Here is a 27,374-nt window from a genome sequence, read left to right on the forward strand (position 1 = left end):
GTAATAGTTACTTGTATCCCTGAGTGTTGACTTATACGGGTGGTGACTTGTGGGGAGCAAAGATTTTCTGACAGGCCGTAGGTCCAAGCATTTTTTGCCAGTGCAGGTCAAAAGGATAGGACAAGAGATTTCTGGTACATTGTTGTGGTGTTGTTTTTTTTTTGGGGGAGCACGCCCTAAAACGATGGAGAAAACGTTAGGAAATCGTTCAAGTAGACCAAATACTATATGTTCAGACCATTTAAAGTGTTTAATTTGGGTTGATTGGCTGAACAATAACAGTCATGACAACAAGAAGGTTGACTCATTGATCATTGAGGGTGGAGACAAGTTCGTCTCTTTTACGTGATCTATCTGCTTGTGAAAAACATTTCATGCCATTTTCATTACGTCTGTTGCTGACATTAAATTCTCCACCGACAAGTTTGACCAAAATCAACCTTTCACCTAATCCCCATGACTCTAAACAAAATATTGATAAAAATTACTTGACCTTTGACCTGTTAATAATCCTTTGACCTTTGTTAATAATCCCCACATAGCCCCTTTAATAAACAAAATAATACAAATAACAAACACACACAATTATTGCGAAGCCCCTAAATGACATTATAAACACGAAACATACCTTAACTGGCGGCACTCTTATTCCCGCGTTGATAAAGACTGTTGCACCCCCTGCCTCTACATCCGACAGCTAGAAAAAAATGAATGGGTTTTATTTGCATTTACTACCAAATTTTACCTGATTGGGACCATCATTAAAATTTATGGGTGCTTCTTGTGCATCGGTTCCAGTAAAGTCATAATGACACACGAGTTAGCAGAACAATTTTACAAGTTTGCCCCCTTGGAAATTTCGCTCGTTACCAACAGCTATTACACTAATAATATACATGTACAATGTACATATATTTTTGTTGCTATTTTAACTTCATAGCTTTGCGTTTATATATCAAATTATTAATCTTTGTCTGTTTTTTCTATAAAATGTACATTTGTGTACAAATTGAGGGCGGTATTTACATATAATTTAAATTTAAATTAGTCAAATAATACCACTTATTCCTTACTTCATGATAAAAGTTTTTATTTTGAAAATGTCCTTGTCATTTCTGATGTTCTAATACCATTATACAAATGTCTACCCCTTGTAAATTTGCAAACACGATTTAGTGCCATCGTTGTTCAACTTTACTTAAAATTACCCGGTTTTACGTGCCGTCAAACAACCGTGAGCCCCCCCACCCTTTGGTAGAGCGTATAACCAAAAGTACACACGTTACCATAGTTTTGCGCTATAATACCGATAATATACGCATAAATCCAATAAAATTCGACAACTTAAAACAAAATAAGCTCTTACATAATATAAAACTGTAGCAATTCTTTTTCCCATTCCTAGATGTCCTTCACTAACACCTTCCTGAAATAAGTAAAAAAGGAAACAAAATTGCATCAAGAGTGGGTTATTCCAGTAGAAATTCATATGGAAAACATGACTTTTATATCTTGCACACAGTGAGTGTGAATTTCAAATGATATTACCTATTAACTGGGCAACTCCATTTGAAAGGCACAGCATGCAGAGAATGGCTTTTCCAGTTGAAAATCCATGCAACTTCTATAGAAGGTATTCTTATTCTTACCGTGTGGGAATTCCCAATTTTAAATCATTTTATTGTCAAAATGTGAATTCCCAATTTTTTCTTGGATAACATTTTGGTCTGGGAATTCCCAAATATTTATGGTACAAACTTACACGTCTTCTGGGGGGTGCCATTAATTTCTGGAATAGCCCAATTAATGAACATTCTATAGTACCTTGGCGAATTACTAGTATAGTATGGAAAAGTTCATGTGTGATTTAACATACTTTCATCAATGCAATACTTTCTGCTGTGGTTCAAAAGTGAGGTGTATGCAGCTAAATAAAGGGATATTCAGTGATTTTAGCATCATCTTCAAATTTCCGAATCTGAAAAAAGTTTATACACAAAGACATATATATAGTAGAGGACTAGATCGGGTTACAGGTTATTGCCTGGGGAACGGGCCAGAGAATCGTATTATGGAAGAACAGATCAAAACATATTTAGCTATGTTTGAAAACCAACCGTAAGATCGTCATAGTGAGCGTGATAATGACCTCCCAGTCCATAATTAGCTACCTGAAAATAAAATAAAAGTAAAATCTACATGAACAAAATGTGATGGTCTGAAAATGATTGTGTGGCTACTCCACTTGTGAGACCACTCTACAGACAGCAAAACAATTAAGGTACCAGTTATTTTTACCCCTGTATAATCTAAACCAAGACATAATAGGCCCAACAGCCAATAGCTGCATTTTTGGGCGACTGCGGCATAGCCGCACCCGCCCTATATTTGTCTGACTATTGACCTACTTTTTCACATGCAGTGTTGCAGAAAATATTTGTGGTGGTTATATACCCCCAAAACCCACAGTGGTGATAGTTTACGGCGAGTTTTGTAATTATTACTTGATTTTGATATTTAAGTAATACGATAAAGTCATCATAGGCAGTAATCTGTTTGTATTAAAAGAAATAACAAAAATAATTATTTAAGGAATAGAAATACTATTTGGAAATGCAGCAAGATTTGCAGATGTCTTTATTTGAACAGTACCAGTTCTCCAGTTTTGCTAGTTTTCCTAATCTTTGGGCTAAATTAATAGCATCGTAAAGGTCATAATTTTATACTGACAGCTTCACTATGTACTTTATAGCTTGTGCATTGTGTTCAGTGTGTACATAGGCTATTTACTTTTCAAATCTTGTAAAAAATTATGCTTGCTGATGCTTGTATAATGTATTATAGACAAATTATTAGAATGCATGTGCAGCCCTGTCCTGCATGTATATAGCACCAGTAGAAATGGCCCAGGTTGAATAAAATAAATAAACCTTTGAATGAATAATTGAATATTTTATTCCCTGGATTATATTTGTTTGGACAAAATAATGATATAGTTTGACGCTTTGAAATACAGTTATGTTAATCATGATCAAACTTTTCCCCTCATAAGTTGTATCAAAACAATATATTGAGGAAATAGATATGATAGATTTTGAAACTTTGACATGGAAAGATACCTGGGAAAGATAGCCCAGACCTGTTGTCTCACCAGAGAAGATGAGCAAAAGTCTTCTCATCTGATGATAAAAAACTCGAGGTATGATAACGAAAATGTTTTAAATAACTATTATCTACAAAAATTATAACAATGTTTTATATAAAATGTTAATGTAAAACGTTATGATGTGAAGGGTTAATATAAAATTAGGGAAAATCTGTTCCAACTGACCAGCAGGGAACCAAAGGATGGATCCAAACGGATATAACAGTGTCACACTCACACTAGCAATGGATAAGATTAAAATCAGAGAACATATGACACAACATGATGGGGGAATAACATAAACGAAACTCTTTTAACTTTGTTTATACGTTTTGTGTTATTCCCCCATTGGAAATCGATGTTGTGTAATATTTTCCCTGTTTTTAATTGTGAAGGGTTACTCATTCTTTCATTTCTCTTGACAATGTTTTCATTTGCTCGCCCTATTCCTTTTAAAGGAATTTTTATTTATAGCTCAGATTAAATCAGTCAAGAACCATGCACACGGTGATCTAAATTCTCATGAAAGATTGCTCCAATGCTGGGGACCAATTCTTGAGTTTGCATGAACCGTTCCGAGGGTACGCGAGGGGGCGCCCCCTAGGGGTCGAGGAAGTCGCCCATGCTAATAAGTATCTATGGTGAGGTGGGGAGCGGGTGGGACGGTGTTGGCATGCATAAGCCAATAAGCAAACATACAAGTTGCCCATTAAAAGGTTACATGTAGAAAATGAACCGCATTTTGTGATGGTACAACAAAAACAATTTTTTTCAGATATTATTTATTGATCCTTCTTGTAACTGTTTGCTAAGTTTCAATTCCGTATCTTAAAAGCAACTTAACTTATGAGCGCCAGATGACAGGGGTGTCAAGAGTGGCTAACCATCAAAATATTGCACAACGAAAGTTGAACACACACATACACCTTTGTTTTTAGATTTTGTCTTTATTACTTTTTATTGTACAAAAGAAACATATTGAAAATTTAGATATTGTACACTGAAAATAAATCAGTTTTAGAACTTCTTGACTCTTGGTAATAACAAATAAAGGAAGATGGTCATTAGAAAAGAACACGTTTTAGTGAAAGCAGTAATTCTGCACGCTCTATCTCCTATCATCAACATAGTGAAAAGAATAATGCATTTAGACCTTGTTTGGATTTTGTTGACTTGAAATCGCTGCTTCGTTTGTTTTTACATTTCTGACTGAACTCTTGAAATAAAACTGAATAAGTTTTATTCTTTGTTTATCAGAATAAAATACTGCATCTACCATGCTATGGCTGGGCCTACTCAAGTGCCCCACCAAATGCACGGTGGCTGTGACGGTCACGTAAAGAGCTTGCTCAGGAATGCATGGAATGCGGACTAAGTGCGTAAGTTGTGAACTTGACATTCACAGGGGTACTAGTAGTACTAGAGGGTACATAGATTATGTCATAAAAAGGATATTTATATTTGTTAACATTAACTTAGATTATTTTTAAAAATCTACATGTAACCTTTTTTGGGACACACGGTACAATCATAACGGTTAGGGTAGTACCTGCAGAGGCTCTGATGCGTTATGGCCTGTCTTTAGGTTTGAACAGTCCTCTACTCGTGGAAGGATTTTGCCCAATTCATCAGCTTTATCGAATACTTCCCATAGCCAGGCAATGTTGCTTACTCGTATCTCATTATTCACCTCAGTTTCACCACCGCTGGTTGACCCAATCTGTGATGGTGCCATCTGCAAAATAATAGTTCCTCTTATATGGAATATATGGTGACACAGTTTGACACTCTTCCTCAGTATCACCGCTGATCAGTCAAACACCATTGAACAGTGGAGTAGCCAAGTTTTCGGAACAATGTACTGACGGGTCAAATTAATTTATTAGTGCATTTTGTGGGTGGGGTGAGTATGTTGAGGGGATATGGGTGATCGGTGTGAGGTGCGTGTGGAGGGGTGGGTGGAGGTGTATGTAGACTTCTCCGTAGTCCACTTGCCCATTGTGCATACTCTTAAAACTCTGGTTTAATTAATTTGTGCACAATTGATAGATTTTCACATCTGATCTTTTTAGTCACCGTACTCGCTCTGTTTGTTAGCTTTGTGTACTAGGTGCATGAGCGCGTCTGGTACGTACGCGCGGTTAAATTAGATTGATAAACAATTATGATTGACAGTGTGTGTTATGAACTAAGTCCCCGGTCAAAGTCCTGTTAAAAATTCAATGTACATAGTCGATTTTTAACTTGGGCTTTCGCGATTATTAAACTGGCAGATTCTAAAATCAGAACTGTTCAGTATTGAAGTGCCATTATGTTGCATTCAATAAGCCCATTCAATGTTGCATTCAATAAGCCTAGGTATACTTCACTGTTACTAATATAATTATATAAACTTTTTCATAACCAGTATTACTAGTATTTTGATGTAATTAAATAATATCAGTATAATTTCGAGTTCAACTGAATGCGTTCATAATGATCAAATAACATATTTTTATTTGTAAAAAAAATCGACTATGGCATAGTCTAAGGTGCATGCTGAAGGGTGTATTTTAACTGATTTTGCCTCAGCAAGTGTAATAATTAATTTCTTTTAGTAATTTGATTGACTTTATTTAAAATGTTTTTAATAGAATTTTATGTAAATGTTATATTTCATGTAATTTGGCCAACGATATATAAATCAAGCTGAAAGCAAGAAAAGAGCACCCATGTATAATCATGGAAGAAAGAGATGAGAAGGAACCACAACGACTTCGATCGGCCAAGTTTTAATCCGCTTATCTATTGACGCATGAAAAGAAAAGCTATCAATGGTACTTACTTTCATGTATGATCCATTTACCGCGATCGATGCTTGGCGAAATCATTAAAAAAAAAAACTATAACAAACCCATCCAAGAACAAACAAACGCTACCCAGAAGTAAGATTATGGAATTTCACTGTTGCTCTGAACATGTATAGTAGCTTTGTTTTAGGATCTACAGTCAAACTGTTTTCTTGATCGTGTTGTGTAGAAACTGTCCTTTAAAATATCGAAAAGGATATTTGTGCTTTGCACGTGACTTGGGCGTGCATGGTGTGGTCGATATTTTGATTGGCTGAAGTGTTTACACATAGGCCATGGTCGCACTACACATGAGAGAGTTGCACATCACATTCTGACTTCATTGAAGTAACATGGGCTTGATTTTAGTTTCAGTTGGAATGTGATTTTTTGAAATATAAAGAAAGCTTTAATTCGAGCTTAAGTTAAAATGAATTCAACAAGATTGGATGTTGTTATCCATCAAAATCGTACAGAAGTCCAGAAATGGTATTTGTACTCAATAAGAGCCCACCGGTTATCTTAATTTAGATAACCGAGACATGGATCAAGTTTGGATTCTATGTTGTATATTAATGTATGCACACTTGCATGAGAGATCCGAGAGGATATTCGTGCGGTTTGATTTCACGGAATCAAACTAAAGTGTTTATAGGCCAAGTTTTATGCACGTAGGCTTTTAATATGGTACGACAGACCAGAGATGGTAGTCGTATATAAATATTTTAAGCTTACAATAGCTTTCGCACGTACGAGAGATCCGAGATGGATATTTGTACTGTTATACTTGGTCTTTTATTAATGTACAGAAAAGGTACATAGATTCGACATGTCGAATTTATTTATGTTGAATTCTAAGTATGGGTCATAAGAAAAATCTAGACCTACATATACAGTGCAACTGACGAAGGAAAAGATTCCAGAAACGTGTTCATTGCTTAACAGCCTGCATACAGCTGGCAAAACACGTCTTGCTAGCTGTATGCTTTCTAGCAACGGTTTTCAGAATGTCCTAAATTGGATAAAATCAAGTTGATTACCGTTATGAGTGGGAACTTTCTAACAGCTCTAGAGGCGAGAGATTGCATTAGGGCTTTTTAGCGGTTTACCGATCTTTCTAGCCCTGCGGGGCCTATATAAAACAAACTCACTTGGAGTGTTTAGTCGTCGTATGGGAGTCGCCGGCCTCGGGCCTGCCGGCCCTGCGGCCTTGCTGTTTTTAGTGTTAATTTACAATTTTTAGTCTGCTGACGCAGACATTTTTTACTAAAAGACAGCGAAGTGTTCAATTGGTTGAGTAGAAGATTGTTTTGGAAATTTGGAAAGAATTTGAATGTTTTGAAAGATTACGAAACAAAATAGGCTTTAAAGCCTGAAATATTTAGATGGTTTATTTAAATAAAGACAATTTTATATGCATGTCTGAAGTAATACTACTAAGTTTCGAGAGATATGAGGAGTATTAGATTTCTTCAACATGACCATATAAAGCTATACTACTATTCTAATTCAGAAGAAAAGAGTAGTATATTTTGGGAAACACGTATAGTTTCCTTAGACACGTTGAAGAAAGTAGTGTTTTGATATATATAATATATGTATCATAAAATGTTTCGTTTCTCAGGTTTTTATAAGTTTCACAAGGTGAGACATATTTCGGATATTTTCTTTTATATTTATACCCTTTTGTGGTTTTGATTTTGGACTGGATTCAGGTTCTGACCATGGGCCCGTTTTTTCTTTTAATTTTGTATATTTTACCCCGGTTTGTAGCGGTATCTCTCTGTGGTACGCAGCCATACTTGAGGGTCAACGGGAGGGACAGATAGTATGGGCACACGGACCTTTTTAGGTCTGTGGATAGTCTATCCCTCGTTGAAAGTTTCGAATCATATTCCACAAAGGGTTGTGTTTAGTTATTTTGGATATTTTGTGATTTGAAGGTTCATACGAGGCCTTTACATGTTTTATTAGACATGTACCAATTTGTATTAATATTTAATTTAACAACTTTTAAATTTGAAAAATATTTCTAAAAACGAATTGTGTCTTTATGAACCATCCTTTGTAAGAAGGCGTACCTAATTTGCATATTAAGTCGCCATTGAAAAGTCCAATCGATATGAGATTGACTATTTCTGCCGACCACGATAGCGTGGGAACTTAGCATTGAAATAAATGATTGGTAGTTTCTTTAGATCTTCTGCCGGCTATTCAATGCGATTCTTTTACCAACCAAACACACAGTTTCGTACTAGAACAAAAAAACATACTTTGTGAACTGGACAGTCATGAAGTCATCACATCCTTTTGGAACTTGGGAGTGTATGTTAAACCCGACTGGCCTATTTTAAGGTATAGTCGAGGCACAGAGAGCACTTTTAGTGCACCTGGGCTTTATAACTATATTACCGGGAGGCAAGTTAGCTGACCGAGGTATAGGCACGAATTTTGAGCCTATGCTACGAAATTTAAATTTTTAAATGGCACCATTAAGTTAAATGGAAAGCCTAATTTTGAATTTTCTCAAAAAGTTTATCATTCCCACGATATTTAAGGCGGTGACTGTTTTTCTATCAAGTCATAAAAAACGCCAGACAATATGCCTAATTAAGATGGCGGTTGTTTATTTCCATTTATTATACTATTGTTATAGTAACTATACAATAGTCTGAATAGCATGAGAGATCCGTAATGGATATTTGTGCTTTGCACGTGACTTGGGCGTGCATGGTGTGGTCGATATTTTGATTGGCTGAAGTGTTTACACATAGGCCATGGTCGCACTACACATGAGAGAGTTGCACATCACATTCTGACTTCATTGAAGTAACATGGGCTTGATTTTAGTTTCAGTTGGAATGTGATTTTTGAAATATAAAGAAAGCTTTAATTCGAGCTTAAGTTAAAATGAATTCAACAAGATTGGATGTTGTTATCCATCAAAATCGTACAGAAGTCCAGAAATGGTATTTGTACTCAATAAGAGCCCACCGGTTATCTTAATTTAGATAACCGAGACATGGATCAAGTTTGGATTCTATGTTGTATATTAATGTATGCACACTTGCATGAGAGATCCGAGAGGATATTCGTGCGGTTTGATTTCACGGAATCAAACTAAAGTGTTTATAGGCCAAGTTTTATGCACGTAGGCTTTTAATATGGTACGACAGACCAGAGATGGTAGTCGTATATAAATATTTTAAGCTTACAATAGCTTTCGCACGTACGAGAGATCCGAGATGGATATTTGTACTGTTATACTTGGTCTTTTATTAATGTACAGAAAATTCAGGTTCTGACCAAGGGTCCGTTATTCTCTTAATTTTGTTTATTTTACCCCGGTTTGTAGCGGTATCTCTCTGTGGTACGCAGCCATACTTGAGGGTTCGACGGAAGGGACAGATAGTATGGGCACACGGACCTTTTTAGGTCTGTGGATAGTCTATCCCTCGTTGAAAGTTTCGAATGATTTTCCATAAAGGGTTTTGTTTAGTTATTTTAGATATTTTGTGTTTTGAAGGTTCATACGAAGCCTTTATATGTCCTATTAGACATGTACCAATTTGTATTTCAAATTTGAAATTAATATTTAATTTAACAACTTTTAAATTTGAAAACATATTTCTAAAAACGAATTGTGTCTTTATGAACCATCCTCTGTAAGAAGGCGTACCTAATTTGCATATTAAGTCGCCATTGAAAAGTTCAATCGATATGAGATTGACTATTTCTGCCGACCACGATAGCGTGGGTACTTAGCATTGAAATATATGATTGGTAGTTTCTTTAGATCTTCTGCCGTCTATTCAATGCGGTTCTTTTACCAACCAAACACATAGTTTCGTAGAACAAAAATATACTTTGTGAACTTGACAGTCATGAAGTCATCACATCCTTTTTGAACTTGGAAGTGCATGTTAAACCCGACTGGCCTATTTTAAGGTATAGTCGAGGCACAGAGAGCACTTTAAGTGCACCTGGGCTTTATAACTATATTACCGGGAGGCAAGTTAGCTGACCGAGGTATAGGCACGAATTTTGAGTCTATGCTAAGAAATTTAAATTTTAAAAGGCACCATTAAGTTAAATGGAAAGCCAAATTTTGAATTTTCTCAAAAAGTTTATCATTCCCACGATATTTAAGGCGGTGACTGTCTTTCTATCAAGTCATAAAAAACGCCAGACAACATGCCTAATTAAGATGGTGGTTGTTTATTTCCATTTATTATACTATTGTTATAGTAACAATACAATAGTCTGAATAGCATGAGAGATCCGTAATGGATATTTGTGCTTTGCACGTGACTTGTACGTGCATGGTGTGGTCGATATTTGGATTGGCTGAAGTGTTTACACATAGGCCATGGTCGCACTACACATGAGAGAGTTGCACATCACATTCTGACTTCATTGAAGTAACATGGGCTTGATTTTAGTTTCAGTTGGAATGTGATTTTTTGAAATATAAAGAAAGCTTTAATTCGAGCTTCAGTTAAAATGAATTCAACAAGATTGGATGTTGTTATCCATTAAAATCATACAAAAGTCCAGAAATGGTTTTTGTACTCAATAAGAACCCACCGGTTTTCTTAATTTGGATAACCGAGACATGGATCCGAGTTCGGATTCTATGTTGTATATTAATGTATGCACACTTGCATGAGAGATCCGTGAGGATATACGTGCGGTTTGATTTCACGGAATCAAACTAAAGTGTTTATAGGCCAAGTTTTATGCATGTAGGCTTTTTAGTAATATGGTACGAAAGACCAGAGATGGTAGTCGTATATAAATATTATGAGCTTACAATAGCTTTCGCACGTACGAGAGATCCGAGATGGATATTTGTACTGCTATACTTGGTCTTTTATTAATGTACAGAAAAGGTACATAGATTCGACATGTCGAATTTATTTATGTTGAATTCTAAGCATGGGTCATAAGAAAAATCTAGACCTACATATACAGGCAACTGACGAAGGAAAAGATTCCAGAAACGTGTTATTGCTTAACAGCCTGCATACAGCTGGCAAAACACGTCTTGCTAGCTGTATGCTTTCTAGCAACGGTTTTCAGAATGTCCTAAATTGGATAAAATCAAGTTGATTACCGTTATGAGTGGGAATTTTGTAATAGCTCTAGAGGCGAGAGATTGCATTAGGGCTTTAGCGGTTTACCGATCTTTCTAGCCCTGCGGGGCCTATATAAAATAAACTCACTTGGAGTGTTTAGTCGTCGTATGGAGTCACCGGCCTCAGGCCTGCCGGCCCTGCGGCCTTGCTGTTTTTAGTGTTAATTTACAATTTTTAGTCTGCTGACGCAGACATTTTTTACTAAAAGACAGTGAAGTGTTCAATTGGTTGAGTAGAAGATTGTTTTGGAAATTTGGAAAGAATTTGAATGTTTTGAAAGATTTCGAAACAAAATAGGCTTTAAAGCCTGAATTATTTACATGGTTTATTGAAATAAAGACAATTTTATATGCATGTCTGAAGTAATACTACTAAGTTTCGAGAGATATGAGTAGTATTAGATCTCTTCAACATGACCATATAAAGCTATACTACTATTCTAATTCAGAAGATAAAAGTAGTATATTTTGGGAAACACGTAAAGTTTCCTTAGACACGTTGAGAAAGTAGTGTTTTGATATGTATAATATATGTATCATAAAATGTTTCGTTTTTATTAGTTTCACAAGGTGAGACATATTTCGGATATTTTCTTTCATATTTATATCCCTTTGTGGTTTTGATTTTGGACTGGATTCAGGTTCTGACCAAGGGTCCGTTATTCTCTTAATTTTAATCATCAAAATCGGCCGTTTTTTTGCTGAGTTTCATCTTTAGCAAATAAGGTAAGATTTTGGTGACGTTTTCGATGAAAAATAGATGCAAAATGTTCTTACATAATATACAATGTTCCGGTTGAGTCCGGTACATGAAACCTGTTTAATTTAATAGTTTATATGTGTATAATCGTAACTAGCTAACTCGTTTCAGTGCCAAAGACTGCCAACTCTGAGAAAAAAGTCATCAAAGTTCGGGAAAATTGGGCGAAATGGAAGAAAAAGATGTAGGCCATCAATGACCGATGCACTACAAATATAATTGTATCCAAATGCTTGTTAAATTACTCGCGCATGCTCCAGCCGCTGGACCAATCACCGTCGACTCAGCGAGATCCTGCCGATGTTTGCCGAATGACCAGCCGAACTTTTAATCTTCGTGTGTTCGGTACGGGGATTTTAGAAAGGTCTTTGAGGGTTGAATGATGTTTTGAATCTGACAACTTTCTACTCGCATTTAGACAAAATGACAATGTACACAAAGTGTTTTAAACCTTGAAAATCGACGAAGAAATAAGGAAAATAATGACATTTTTCAGCGCACATCTTTTTGATCATCGGAAGTTTTAGGCAAGTTGATAATTCTGGAACATTTTGTGGTATAAATTTCATCGCAAAATTCACAATTTCCTGGATTTTTCCGATGAATACTTTGATTTTTCTAATCATCGGAAAACTACACAGTATAATACAGTGCAAATTTTAACGTGTTACATTTTTTAGTTTTGTGTTACATTTACGCCAAAGTTGGACCAAATTTGAGTAATATTTCGGATTTTCCCGTTTATAGGGTGCACGGAAGATCATAAGGCCGAATAAAAATAAACATGTTTCTCGTCCCCTCCCGCTTCCTTTTTTGAGGCCGCTTCAAATTTATTTTTATTTTTTAAAATTCAGACAAAACTGGAAGTTGAGATGTTTTCTATAGCCTTGCTAATATGCAAGAAACACTTCTGGATGGTTCTGTGATCACTAGCGGGGGCGTGCCTAGCAGAACAATAAAATAAAAGGGCCTCAAGCCCCTCTTCCTCCTTTTTTTTTAAAACCCGGACGAGAAACATGTTTTTATTTTTGTCTCCTCCAGACACGCTACAGAAGACATGCAAATGCATGGAGTACAATACCAATCACCTGTTTAACTGGTATTGATCAAAGTAATTCTTTGTACTCCATGCATTAGGGACGCACCATTAGATACTCAGGGGGGGGTAGGAAGTTGGGTCGGGGGAAGAATTTTTTTTTTTTTTGCCGCCAAAGGAGGCAAGTTTTTTTTTTTAATTTCATGCATTTATACACAGTTAGGTGGGCGAAGGTTTTTTTTTTTTTTTAGTGTTGGTGGGGAAAGTTTTTTTTTTTTGCTCATGTAGTGGGGGAAGTTTTTTTTGTTGAAAACTTCCTACTCCCCCCTGAGTATCAAATGGTGCGTCCCTTAGCATATCTTATAGAGCGTGTCTGGAGGATGATTTGATTCACGGCGGGAAGTGCAGTGCAGCGTGAGTGAACACGGGTCACCGAATTAGCATAAAGGTCACACAAAACAGCTTCCGCGCAAGTGTGGTAACCTCACAGTGAAAAGTTTGACCTTACAAAGCTGTCGAGTATTTAGATACAGCGGTATAGTGTTTAAGTTCGTAGTGCGATGATCACGTCACCAGAGAAAATCCTATAGAGTGCTTGCACGGAAGGTCATTAGTTCAAATCATCCTTCAGACACGCTCCAGAAGACATGCAAATACATGGAGTACAATACCAATCACCTATTTAACGCGGGGTATTGATCAAAGTAAATCCTCATGAATAACAATGTCAATTAAATGTCGGTAAAGGGAGTGGACAAAGTGAATGCGTTCGTTGTGGTTCCTTCAATCTCTTTCTTCCATGGTATAATTTACTCTGGTCACGGACATTATTCATATGCCCCTTTCGAAGGACATGAGAGCCCATAATACAAGAGCTGTGACTTGTCCATGGTCCTTTGCACACAAATGTCTCTTTTAAAGGGCAGGTCTATTGCAAAAAAAACCAAGTTTATCTCTATTCGAGGAGAATTATTACATTACAAGTTGACACTCGTTGCAATTTTTTTATGCGTATTTCTCCTGAAAAAAGAGAAATTGTGTGGGTAAAGTTCGGGCCCGTACGCGTTCTTCTCCCGTTTGAAGCGAAATTAATTTTAAAAAAGTAAATGACATTTACTTGTGTGACACAATCACAATCACTTTGACAAGTTTGACATTAGCAACAATGAGTTGTACTATTATTTACTATAACAATACTGCATAACAATATGCAGACTATTGTTCTCATTTCGGAAACAAAGCCTCACACAGTATTGTTACTATGCATTTGCTTTGTAATATTTCATCCAACTGAAACTATAATAACTATAGCATTACAATATCGCACAGGGAAATCAGATACACGAGTTTGTGGACTTAACACGGTTTATATGCAAGTCTCAGATTGATCACGCTGAAATTCTAAGCTCAAATTATTATTTTATTTTTTAGCCCAAATATTTCTCATGATATTGATATACATATGAATTGTAATATCACAATTTATTAATATATAAAAAAGAAGCGGCTGATTTTATCCATATGTTTAAACCATTAAATTTGTAATACTTAATTCAGAGTGTTTTTTTTTTCTGTGAACAACAACAGTATACGTTCTGTGCATTGAGAATGTTTATAGTCTCTTCTGGCAAAGCAGGCACAGTCATTTCACAACGTCAACTTTTTTTCTAGGTCAAATCTGTCTCGTTCGAAGGAACTCATCGTTTAAGTTAGTTTTTGCGGAATATTATTTTTAAACGTCTTATTTTCTCAAGAGAGTCATTTTCATTGTCCTCAAAATATTAGCTTGCCAATGATATGATGTTGTAGGAGCAATATATATGACCTTTAAAGGTCCGTAATCCATATCCTAAATCAATACTAGGTTACCCCTTTAAAATATAGAATACAAAAATACTTACAAGTGGAAGAGCTCTCTCTTTTATCAGGTTTATCTCGTGATCAGTTACCATATCATGATAGTACACGACCGGTGGCTCTGAAGCTAAGACCTCTTCTTTAGCCGGACGTATCCGAAGCCCTGGTCGGTTGTGATGGTTGTAGCGACAAACCAGTAATCGTGGATTCTTAGCCTTCTATTAAGATAAATTTATACGGAAAATTGTGTCTATTGTCGTCATGGCTGTGAATTATTTAAGAAGCATTGTAACTATGTTGACGTTTTGATTTGAGACTTTCTTATGGAGGATTGTAAATAAAGTTATAAACACGTTTTAATAACGTTCAGAAAACATTTTTGAAAACGTGATGCAAAAACATTCAAACAAAATGTTAATCATCAACTGTTGACAAAATATTTGCAAAATGTTTGCCTAAAAATACAACATAACGTTATATAACCCGACGTTACTTAAACGTATTGAATAAACGTTTTAAGGACATTTTTAGATTTGCTGGGTAAGTCTTCTACTTTATTACCAATATGTAAATATTCTACCGGTTTACATTTTTTATGTTGTACTTTTCCATGATCCTTAACGTTGCATTTACACTATTTGACCATGCGCAGTGAGTTTAACAAAATAAATTGTGAGGTCAACAAAATAAAAATTATTGGAAAGCAGGTCGGTCATTCGAAAAACGTATTCGATTGTTTTCGACATCGAATATTTGAAAGCGATAGTATGGAACATTGAATATTCGATGGCTATTAGTATTACTTTGTTAAGGGAAGGGGTATGAACGTTTGGACAGTATTTATTGTGGGACATTAGAGCACATCAGACATATCGAATTGCATTCTCACATGAATACGAAGAATGTCCTTCTGATATCAAATAATTTTGATTTTTGAAATTCGCAATGTAATACACATTTTATGGCAAATCATTAAAATTGATATTTTGATATTTAACAGTACTCGAAGTAAACTTTATAAATCTGATGATTTATACTTAACGTGTATATAGGTCTTTGGGGAAAAAATCCATATCTTCAATATGAAAGGTCAAAATTTTCAATTGATCGTCGGCTTTTCCTCCCAGCTACATACACTTTAAGAATATATCATTAAATTTATAAAATTTACTTCGAGGACGGACTGTTATATATCAAAAATATCAACTTTTAATAATTTGTCATAAAATTTGTATTATACCGTGAATAAAAAAAAATGAACATTAGTTGATGTAAGAAAGACATTCTTCGTATTCAGAATCCAATTCGATATATCTGATGTGCTCTCATGTCCCACAAAAAATACTGTCGAAACGCTCATTCCAGATCCCTTAATAAACATTAATTTATAGTTAGAAGATAAAAAAAAGACTAATTAAAAACGAATACTTATTCAAGTTATTCGACATCGAAAACAAAATAAGTTTGAGTGAGTCAAGTCTTAAAGTCAGTATTGTAATTGGTAGGCCTTTTGACATTATTGTACTCAAGTTTTTCCCCTCCTGAAAGTCACCTTGTCCCCTTTCCTCCCCTCTAAAAAGCCTAGCTACGCCACTACTTCAAGTTATTATCTGGTACTACATGTACACTTACACTTAAAACAGACTCGTCGCCGCGACATAGAGCAAAGTATCGAGTTACTGTGGTTACATTTTCCATGTGCATAGTACTTGAAACTCGTTCAGTTAATGTCCTATGAAGGTTTGGAGCTGGTGTTTCATTCTTTGAATCTGTAAACATGGTAATTCATAATTGACTGATTGTGTGATTGATTAATTGGTTGATTGATTGAACGATTGTTTGATTGATGACGAAGCTCTAAAACTCTATTTAGATTGAATAGAGAAGTTGAGATTCTATACTTCGTCGTATTATACGCCCGTCTCCCTATTTTACAAAATCACTCTCGGTGACGGAATAAGGTCACTAATTGACGTTATTTAATTAATATGATAAATTGTGTTCGTAAGAACCCATTATAATTAGGCAATGAATTACTCTTCATCATGATAAAGCAAGAGCGGAGTATCAAAACTTGATTTTATTCATACGGTGCGGTACATATTGTGTGAGTTCTCCAGTACAACAGAGGTTGCGATTTGCATGTTTGACACAAACTTGTCTGGTTAACGGCCGCAAGATATCGAAATGGGCACTTTTTACTGCGTCACGCCGCACACTGTTTATGCAACATTACTATTTTCCTCACCGGGCAAAAAAAAAGGTAGTTTATTATAGTCATTTTCAAAATCAGAATGAATTGAATATATTCTTTAAATGGACTGCGCTCCTCCATTTCCAACTAGTGACGAGTTTTTTTGGTTGATATTTTTCGATGTTGAAAAATTTAAAGGACCTGATATTTGTTAGTTTCTTGGTTTTTTAATTTCTCATTTTAATTAGGGTGTTCATACTGCGACATCTTTATTGTTGATATTAAAACTATTCTACTCAGTTTAGCCTACAATAAAAAATAATATCTTAGCTTATGGAGTACTCATACCTTGTGTTACAAGTTGATAGACGATGTTCATTGCATTCTGCATATTCTGCACATTGGCTGCCTAAAATGTGAAAAGATTTATAACTTGTTACATTTTCTAATGACCCACCTTCAATTTTTCCTAGAAATCTAGATGTGTACACTAATGCAATGTACTTTGATGACGTATGATACCCAACAAAAATCTAAGCCTAATATGCTGTATTTCTGGCAAAATCTGAAATTTAATAATAAATCAAAATATTACGTGATATTACCAGATTTATTGTGTGCGAAAAGGTCACAACACATCAAAAGACCCAAATTCAATCGCGATAGACAAGAGTGGCTCACATTGGCGACATTATGCGCCGGTATTAAATAGTGATTTTCTTTGTATTGCCGAATCTGTTGGGGTCAAAATCAAATTTGGACATATCTGACGGTAAAAACATTTAGGTCATTCATGAATTATGACTTTAAGTCGAACTTTGCTCTGTTGACCTACAAACACAAACAATTTGGCTGATTCCATTTAGGTGCAAGTTGGGACATGTGGAAATATTACAAATATGTAAAAAAAAACGTCAGAAAAGGATAAAGGGGCCTTCCTTGTTCAGCGAGGTTGACAACATGGGAAGAAAACGCGATTAAACCCATGCGGATATTGTCATTGAAGGGAATATTATTATTATGCAATACTCATTCTACATATTAGTACTACCCTGTACTAATCATGTTTTTCCAACAGTTTGCAGATCTCTACCCATTCTTTGCATAACATGCCACCGAGCGAGTCAGTTCTAGTTTAGTGTACAGATTTTATTAAAGTCATTGTTTCTTTTCTGATGTTTTAGCATAATGTCCATAATTGCCTCAACACGTACCTCATCTCCCTCTGACAGTGTAAGCAACTTTTCAGCTCTTTCTCGTGTAACGTTAGTTTCTGAAGACTCATCTGTTTGTTTCTCTTTGCGGAGTGCTTCCATCATCCACTCCGCGACTACTCGAAAATCATAGTAATGTTCATTGTGTATCCACGCTTCACGGCCGATGTCGAAGCAATCAGAAGCTTTATAATCAAAGAAAAGTAATTTTATAAAACATAATAGGCAATGAGCATAATTTAAGACAACACTTACCGGGAGCGGTTTTCAGGAACTTTCTCGTCGTCACCGGCGGCGCCAGATTGTTTATTTTTTTGGGGGGGGCAAAGTGAATTTCAGGGGGGCAAAATCAACCATTTTTTGTGCAAAAATGCCGCAAAGAGTGAAAATTTTCGTAATTTTGGGTTTTTATCTCTGATGTTTTTATTGGTACATAGCTAACAGCATCAGCTGACGACAAGGAATATTCGAAAGCGCTCCCGGTAAGCGAAATAAACAAGAAGTATTGAAGTCTAATTTTGAATTAATATTCTAATTTTATTACCACTACGTAAAGTACGTATGAATCTGCAATTCTATAACAGGCATTGCCTCATTTCAAATGTTTAGTTTTAGTTTTGGTTTTGGTTTTGGTCACGTGGTTTCCTATTGTCCTGCCTAACCACTTAAATCATAAGATATCGAACTCATTCTTTCTACCTTTTGTTTAAAACCGAACATTTGTGTCAGTCAGTTTCGGTTTTGGTTTCAGTTTCTTATAAGTGGTGTGAATCGTAAAATTATTTGATTTGAAGTTACCTACTCTAAGTGTACAAAAGAAATGTTTAAATTTCGCAGTGCAATATTCACGAGGAGAGAAATCGAGCATGGTAATCTACATTGAAAGACGTGGTTTACAAAACCGAATAAGCCTAAGCTATTTCACCTGTGAAAAAATATAGACCATCGAAATATTTGCATTCGACATTACAAAATTACATTTATAATTGCATAGGTGCTATAAACAAAATCGATTCATGTCCTTAATCCCATGTACCAGAATCGATGGAAGGCCATTATATGACCTCTAATAACCTAATGACTTTTACTGAAGCAATTTTTACTGCAAAAAGTAGAAGATAGAGGGGAGAAGAGATTGTGAGTGGTGTGTGTGGGGGGAGTGTGTGTGGGGGAGATAAGGGGGTAAGGACAGGGAGAAAGAGAAACAGATGGGAGAGAGCATTAATTGGAAGTGAAAAGAGAAGGGGGAGGGGAGATCGAGATAGAGGAGATATCGAATGTAGGGGAGGAGGGGGCCACTTAGTGAAAAGAGGTGGTTATATAGGTGGGGGGAGGGGAGCCCCCTCTTATAGAGGTTTGGGTTGTGCTTACCGGGGATAATAAACTAATTCATAATCAAATCATATCCATGCATCATTTATGTTTCATACAAACAAACAAACAAACAAACCAAGCCCCAACCCCACCCCATCCTTCAATATACGCGCATGTATATGATTTCTAGGCCTAGAACTCGTGAGTGTAATATGCCACCTTCGACAGAGAGCATCAACTGTCGTCCGCGGGATAGATTTCCGATATCAATCATGATAATAATTATGTTAGCACAATAGGCTATTGTATACTTCTGATTATATACCCTATACTGTGTCCTCCCAGCATAATAGTGTTATGAACGCAGACCAGATCTGCTCTACTTTTTAATCCCTTGATTTTTGGTTTCTGAACAAAAGAGAAACCAAAACTAAAGATTTGAAATGAGGGATTGCTATTTGCTAATACTAGGGATATGCTGATTTCGAGTTTCTGTACCATCCGCAAGTCACATTACACACGATTATTCGCCCAATAAAGACTTTTATTCTCTCAGCCATTTCCAAAAATTGCTTAAGTACAGACCCTATGGAAAACCAATTCTTTTGTTGTCCATTCACCCATATAATAATAGCAATCAGATTTTAGGATGGATGTATACACAGTGATTTCATTATAACAGAAACAGATAATCATTATTTGCCTTTATTGTGGATGAGTAACCAAATGTTGACATAACTGTAAGTTGGATATCCACCACAATAGAATAGCTTCTGGCATTTATTTATCTTCTTAACTCCTCAACAATGGTCAGTGACCTTATATTAGTCAATGGACTAAATCTACAGAACTTATCCATGGGAAATCATGGCAAACTCTTTGAGCTGTGTGAAGGATCAAGAATATTTTCTAAGTTAATGTTGGGCCAACTGGATTAACCCATGATTGACCTCAGAGCTGTGTCTATTGTTGTTCGCCTACAGCACTGTGGGAAGGATCTTCAGCCAAATATTGACTTCCGGTAGAAAATCCCAAAACTCGCGTATGATCTGCGGGATATACGTACAACTCACCAAGCAGGGGTGCTGATTTCTGCTGCCCCAGTAGTTGACCATGTGCCAGGTCTGATGTTTTCAGTTGGTAAATTTCTTGAAGGCGCAGCAGAGCTCTAACTGATCCTGTGAGGTCTTCCTTCAATGGATATGTCCCGTCTGAATTCCAGAGCCTTCTAAAAGTTTCCAAGTAATCTTTGTATTTTATAAAAAGCAATATAAATTAGAGTATAAGCGTTGATAAATGGATTGTTTTGGTTTATTACGTTCAGCACTGTAATGCTCGATGAGTGTAATGGGGGCATTGTGAGGTTTCACACGCATTACGCACTCAGTTTTGGTCAAAGTCTAGTTTTCATGGTTTTAACATATCACCCAAAGTTTGTCCATACTTATCAGCATCAGAAATAGCTTAATTCAGCTTCTTTTATGTAAAAATATCTTGATCCGGATTCCGGAACTCTATTCCACACAAAAACAACCCAAAAAGTATTTAGCAGATAAGGTGACCGCGGCGCTCACAATATATCTTATTTTCATTCCTTTTGTACATAAAAGTTGTCGAAAGACCTCAAATGTGACATAAAAAGGTTACACAAGATTCAAATTTTTCGAAAGTATTTTGATTATAAACCACATCAAACTATTCCTCTCATTCTAAGGATTCAGAGAAAGTATAGTTGTAACTGTTGTATCAACGTACTACTTTCAAGTTATAGAAAAAAAGGTCAAAAGTCAAATTTTAGGATCTACAGAGAAAAGCTCCATTTCAACGAAATTGATCTCACATTATTGTTCGTCATGTAAAATAAGTCAGACGAAGAATAGTGTGCACTAGAATGCTCCGTTACTGGGGAAAACTACAAAGAAGGTTAATCCACATACAACCCTACAAACCATTACCTATTTGGCCCGGGGGTCACTCCCATTGTGGCCTGTACACCATCCGCGATAATGAAAACGCGTAAAAAGGGTAGTTTTTCGTGGGTAAGCACGATACGCGCGTAACGCATTTAGGGTGTCAAAAACATGAAATATTGGGAAAAAGGGTAGCAAAATTGCAATTGCTAATACGCGGAAATGAAATTTAGGGTATGAAATTTGATGCAAGGAATAAAATCCCTGTTTAGGGTATTGTTTTAGCCAAGGGTTAAATCCTTGTTTAGGGTGCTTTTCAAAAGTTGATTATCGCGGATGGTGTACAGGCCACAATGGGAGTGACCCCCCCGGGCTATTTGGCGATGTTTCCTAACTTGAATATGACCTGTGTGTGGACTTTCGACAACTTTTATGAAAATACACATAAACGATTCGGTATGAGCTCCTCCAAATTGACCAATAACGACTCTCAAGTGTGGCCTTCTGTGTCTTTCCCCTCTAAAATGTTCCACCCATGTAGCCCAACTCTTGGGAATTCCGTTACGAACTTCAGTCAGAACGTTTTGAATGATCCTCGTTATAACGTATGTGATAATTGACATAAAGACCTGTTTTAATTAGTTTACATACGCATTTGATTCGTCAAATCTGCAGCATATCCTTTTATTTCATGCCATTGGTGCCGCAATCTCCGTAGCAATAAGTAGGATTGGATCGGATTACCAAGATCGATGAAATTACCACCAGTGGGCGTTGGTGAATCACCATTTGAGGGTGCTGAGGATGGATTGATTCGTTCTTGCTTTATTTCCTCAACCAATCTGTATGAAATAGATTTAGATGCTTGTTTATTTTTCTTATATTATTTTAAACAAACACACTCACAGTTTATAGCTTTCCAAACCGAGCACAGGATAGTTCTGCAGATTTTCAAACTGAAAGATATCTGCTGATAATACATTTATTTTGTATGTCAATAATAGGCATATTGGCATAAACACGATTTACTACAAGTTACAACCGTACCGGGTTATACCGTGGGCGTGGCTGTTGTCAGGTCGAAGACAGAATAGACACAACCTTGAATAATAAATAGTGTGGCTTAACATTCCGTATTGCTTAAAGCAATAGTAGCATTGGCTCAAGGCTTGAGGTCTTTTTTTATATATTTTTTATTAATTATTTTTCATGTCGGGTATATCTAGGCATTAACAGTGACGTACCTGTGCCCACCAGCGTACGAAACTAGGGTCTATCAGTGTAGAAATTTTCAGAAAAGGGTCATTCGGTGTTGGCAATGTCAAAAATGGGGTGATTTTGTATGGGAGCGCCCAAAATTTCACATCATTAACAATCAAGAATAGCCTTTTACAGAACAAAATAGACAAAGCTCATTCATCATGATGCAGTCATGTCTACAGTAGAATTCACCACGACCTTTGCAAGACTTAAACCCCATTAAAAGCTATTAAACCAAGATAACACTCATTGAAAACAGCTCAACTGATTAAATCATATCTTCTCTGGTTAAATACACACAACATATGTTTCTGCTTTACACGTACAATGGAGCAATGAACTGGTATTATAGTTTCAGTTGGGTGAACGATTATAAAGCGAACGCTAGAGAACAATTCTGTGTAGGCTTTTGTTTACGAAATGAGACAATACGTGCTTATTGTTAACCAGCGTTCTTGAAAATGAGAAGCATGGTGGTTTGCAGACTTAACACGGTTTGGAAATAATTTCTTCATATTTTTGGTGTTATCTGTCGTTTACATATCCTTCCTAAAACACCAAAGTACGAATATTTCCAAACATCTAAATTAGCTAAAAATTTAGGACATGTTACAAAACTATATTTTCTAGAATTTTAAAAGAGTACTTTTAATATTGGCCGGTTATTTTTCACACAGCGACGTTAACTAGGCAAATCCCCATACTTCTAACGTACGCTATTTGTAGAGGTCACGCGTCAATGGTAAGATCACTGTGTATTGTGTATAGGAAAACGGACAGTAACTGCAGTATGTTTTTTTTTCAATTTTCAATTTTGAGGACCAATTGTTCAAAAAAGGGGGTCATTCAGTGTAGGCTGCTGAAAAAACGGGGTCATTGGGTGTAGGATTTGCCAAAAATACCGGGGTCTTTTCATGGGCACATGACGTATGTCACGGGAATGCCCACCGGGCTCTATATTAAAATAATTATGTTCATTAACATTAACATGTGCACGTCGTCACACTGTTAGAAATATTTCCGTAAAACCAATCCAGATAATCATGGATAATTTGGCTATTCCAGTTAAAATCCATACACCCTATGTCCTTAATGTTTCACACAGAGAGCGTGAATTTTAAATGGAGTTACCTGAATGGGTGACTCTATTTGAAATCTACACCCTCTATGTGGTAGATTAAGGTCATGTCATGTCTTATAAATAAATAAAATAAATAAATGATAAATATAATAGCGGGTGTATGGATTTTAATTTGAATACCCCATTGACAGCAGCTGGTCTGTCACCCATTCCGATTTTGTACAGAATGTTTCTGTTGGTTTTTTTTTAGGTTTTTACAGAACGTTTACGTTTGGTGGTTTTGTTCACATTGGCTAATCTTTCTGTTTTAAAATGAAGAATTTTCTTTTCAGACGTCCGTATGAAAAAACTGTCAGTTTAGCTGCCATTAATGTTCAAGGTTTTTACAGAATGTTTCTGTTTTATCAGAGAAAATTACAGAATAGTACCTTTAAACTATAACTCATTTGACATTTTCATGAAATATCTGCAGAACACCGACAAGTTGGTGTTAAGTATAAAAACAAGCTCGACAAAATATAGGAAGGTGTAGATTGAACATTGTATTCAAGTTTGACATTTTTGGTTATTGTCATGATTGTGTAATAATTTTTTTAAATGTGGACATGTTATGATGAAACTCAACACAAGGAAGTAGAGTAATCTTTGTGTGTATTAATTTTAGAAATAAACTTACAATAAAGGCCAATAGATTAATGAGCCTAAATATATTTTGTTCAGTTTGTAAGCCAAACCTCTTGGTTGTCATGGGTCCCAGGTCATGGGTTTGTTAGTTACGGTACGAGTTGTTGACATCTTTAGTTCAGAGTCTTATCACTTGCCGCGGCGTGGCGTATCAGCCAATGACAAGCCTTGATTGTATCAGTATGAAACCAACAAATGAGCGTTTGTAACAAACGAACTAACGAACGAACTGATAAGGTGTTATAGCAGTGATTAACGTATCTTTGCAACTAAACATCACACCGACTTTATAATATCACCATATAAGAAGCATTATGTTGTTAAGTACTGATCAACATTAGATTTGCATATTAATTAACTAATGTGCATAATTAATTAGCGACAAGGTCAAATGTTCAACAAAAATGCAGCTTATCATCAAGTTCCTAGAGGTGTCAAAATTGTCCTCTTAAAAAGATGTGTAGCGAATGAACCTATTTCCACATACATAGAGGGGTATGTTACATGCTATCTTCATACATAGAGGGGTAGGTTACATGCTATCTTCATACATAGAGGGGCTATCTTCATACATAGAGGGGTAGGTTACATGCTATCTTCATACATAGAGGGGTAGGTTACATGCTATCTTCATACATAGAGAGGTAGGTTACATGCTATCTTCATACATAGAGGGGTAGGTTACATGCTATCTTCATACATAGAGGGGTAGGTTACATGCTATCTTCATACATAGAGGGGTAGGTTACATGCTATCTTCATACATAGAGGGGTAGGTGACATGCTATCTTCATACATAGAGGGGTAGGTTACATGCTATCTTCATACATAGAGAGGTAGGTTACATGCTATCTTCATACATAGAGGGGTAGGTTACATGCTATCTTCATACATAGAGGGGTAGGTTACATGCTATCTTCATACATAGAGGGGTAGGTTACATGCTATCTTCATACATAGAGGGGTAGGTTACATGCTATCTTCATACAGAGAGGTAGGTTACATGCTATCTTCATACATAGAGGGGTAGGTTACGTGCTATCTTCATACGTTACATGCTATCTTCATACATAGAGGGGTAGGTTACATGCTATCTTCATACATAGAGGGGTAGGTTACATGCTATCTTCATACATAGAGGGGTAGGTTACATGCTATCTTCATACATAGAGGGGTAGGTTACGTGCTATCTTCATACATAGAGGGGTATGTTACATGCTATCTTCATACATAGAGGGGTAGGTTACATGCTATCTTCATACATAGAGGGGTAGGTTACATGCTATCTTCATACATAGAGGGGTAGGTTACATGCTATCTTCATACATAGAGGGGTAGGTTACATGCTATCTTCATACATAGAGGGGTAGGTTACATGCTATCTTCATACATAGAGGGGTAGGTTACATGCTATCTTCATACATAGAGGGGTAGGTTACATGCTATCTTCATACATAGAGGGGTAGGTTACATGCTATCTTCATACATAGAGGGGTAGGTTACATGCTATCTTCATACATAGAGGGGTAGGTTACATGCTATCTTCAAACATTCAGAACCATTCAAAAAGTGATACTCCATTCTCAAATCATTTCTCCAAAAAAAAAATTAAAACATCAATGTATAAAAAACACGGATATTTACATTTACTTTATTAACGAAAAAACAACAACACACACGTCGGGAATTACAAAATCGTAAACCAGAGATGATATACCCTTCCCAAATCAGTTATAGAAAATTGAAATGGGAGAAATGCATTATACAGGCATGAGAATTTTCAGGCTTTTCCCTGAATTCAGGCAGTTTTGTTGTCCAAATTTACGCATTTTTAATTTTGTCAGCCTGTTTTGGGCCTTTACAAGCCGAATTCACGCCATTCTCATGCCTGATTATAGAAAGTGTACCATAACTATATTCTTTGATCATAAACATTCTACAAACCTTTCCATTCTGAACAGTCGTTGTTTTTCAAGACGCACATATTCCTGAACGGAGTCCAGAAGTTCTTCTTCTGTTTTCAAGAGTGGTTCTAGTTTTGCCATCGAAGAAAATAAATGCCCATTTGCAACAATAGCTAGCCAGGCTACGGCTAAAATAACAATAGTTGTTAGGTTACAGTGCATGTCGAATTCGGCGGATTCGGTTGATACAATTATTTAATTTGCGCATATGAAAACGAAGAGAAGCAAACCACAGGAATTGACATTATTAATTACGTCTTTGTGGATTTGTAACGATTGAACCATATGTGATAAATCGACTATCAGCAGACTTAATTAGCATCAAAACCGATTAACAACGTAACAACGTTAACGACGTATTGCATTTTATAAAATTTGAGCAATTCTATTTATCCTAAAAGTAAGCAAAATTTATTTTTACATGTTCTATTTACCCTACTATACAGTAAGCCAAAAAATTAAGGTACCAGTTACGTTTACCCCTGTATATCCTAAACAAAGACAAATATGTCATAATTGGAACCAGCATCCAATAGCTGCATCTTTTAGCTCGAATTTAAGACCTCATTCGTTGAAGTTGTTCAAGAAATAAAGACACGACGATCCAAAATCCCAAGGAATGTGCCAACTTAAAAGTTGCAGTTTCCTCCATTGCATGCGCTATTGATTTGTACGCAAACCGTTCGCGAACAAGGGAACTAGCGCCGTGCTTCCATTGATTAGCACGTTAAAACTAGCGTCATGCTTTCATCGATTAGAACACAAAAGTGCAACTTTCGATTTCGTCTCTTCGGTAGGTTTTAGATCACCGTTTCTTTAATTCTAAACCAATTTCAACAAATAAGGTCTTGAATCAGAGCTAAAGAGTTCAGGTATTAGCCGCTTGTTTTAATTTTGACATATGTATCTTTAATTTGGATATACAGGGGTGAACACAACTGGTACCTTAATTATTTGGCTTACTGTATATAGGTTATATTATGTTCAATT

The 27,374-nt window shown here is 36.1% G+C and overlaps 1 protein-coding gene across 1 annotated transcript in view; it reads right to left on the bottom strand.

Moving 5' to 3' along the window:
- The window catches only part of LOC140154254 (prolyl 4-hydroxylase subunit alpha-2-like), a 30,126-nt gene extending 3,570 nt beyond the window's left edge, over nucleotides 1-26,556 (bottom strand). The window contains exons 1-11 of the mRNA XM_072176842.1: nucleotides 26,365-26,556; nucleotides 22,047-22,237; nucleotides 20,559-20,732; nucleotides 18,172-18,356; nucleotides 17,306-17,366; nucleotides 16,396-16,532; nucleotides 14,808-14,981; nucleotides 4,695-4,880; nucleotides 2,118-2,171; nucleotides 1,367-1,426; nucleotides 629-697 (exon numbers count right to left, since the gene is read on the bottom strand). Coding sequence (XP_072032943.1) covers nucleotides 629-697; nucleotides 1,367-1,426; nucleotides 2,118-2,171; nucleotides 4,695-4,880; nucleotides 14,808-14,981; nucleotides 16,396-16,532; nucleotides 17,306-17,366; nucleotides 18,172-18,356; nucleotides 20,559-20,732; nucleotides 22,047-22,237; nucleotides 26,365-26,546 — 1,473 coding nt within the window. The 5' untranslated portion in view covers nucleotides 26,547-26,556. The remainder of the gene's footprint in view (nucleotides 1-628; nucleotides 698-1,366; nucleotides 1,427-2,117; nucleotides 2,172-4,694; nucleotides 4,881-14,807; nucleotides 14,982-16,395; nucleotides 16,533-17,305; nucleotides 17,367-18,171; nucleotides 18,357-20,558; nucleotides 20,733-22,046; nucleotides 22,238-26,364) is intronic.
- Between the last annotated feature and the right edge of the window lie 818 nt (nucleotides 26,557-27,374).

This window comes from Amphiura filiformis, chromosome 6 (assembly GCF_039555335.1).
Source record: "Amphiura filiformis chromosome 6, Afil_fr2py, whole genome shotgun sequence".
In the NCBI taxonomy this organism is placed as follows: Eukaryota; Metazoa; Echinodermata; class Ophiuroidea; order Amphilepidida; family Amphiuridae; genus Amphiura; species Amphiura filiformis.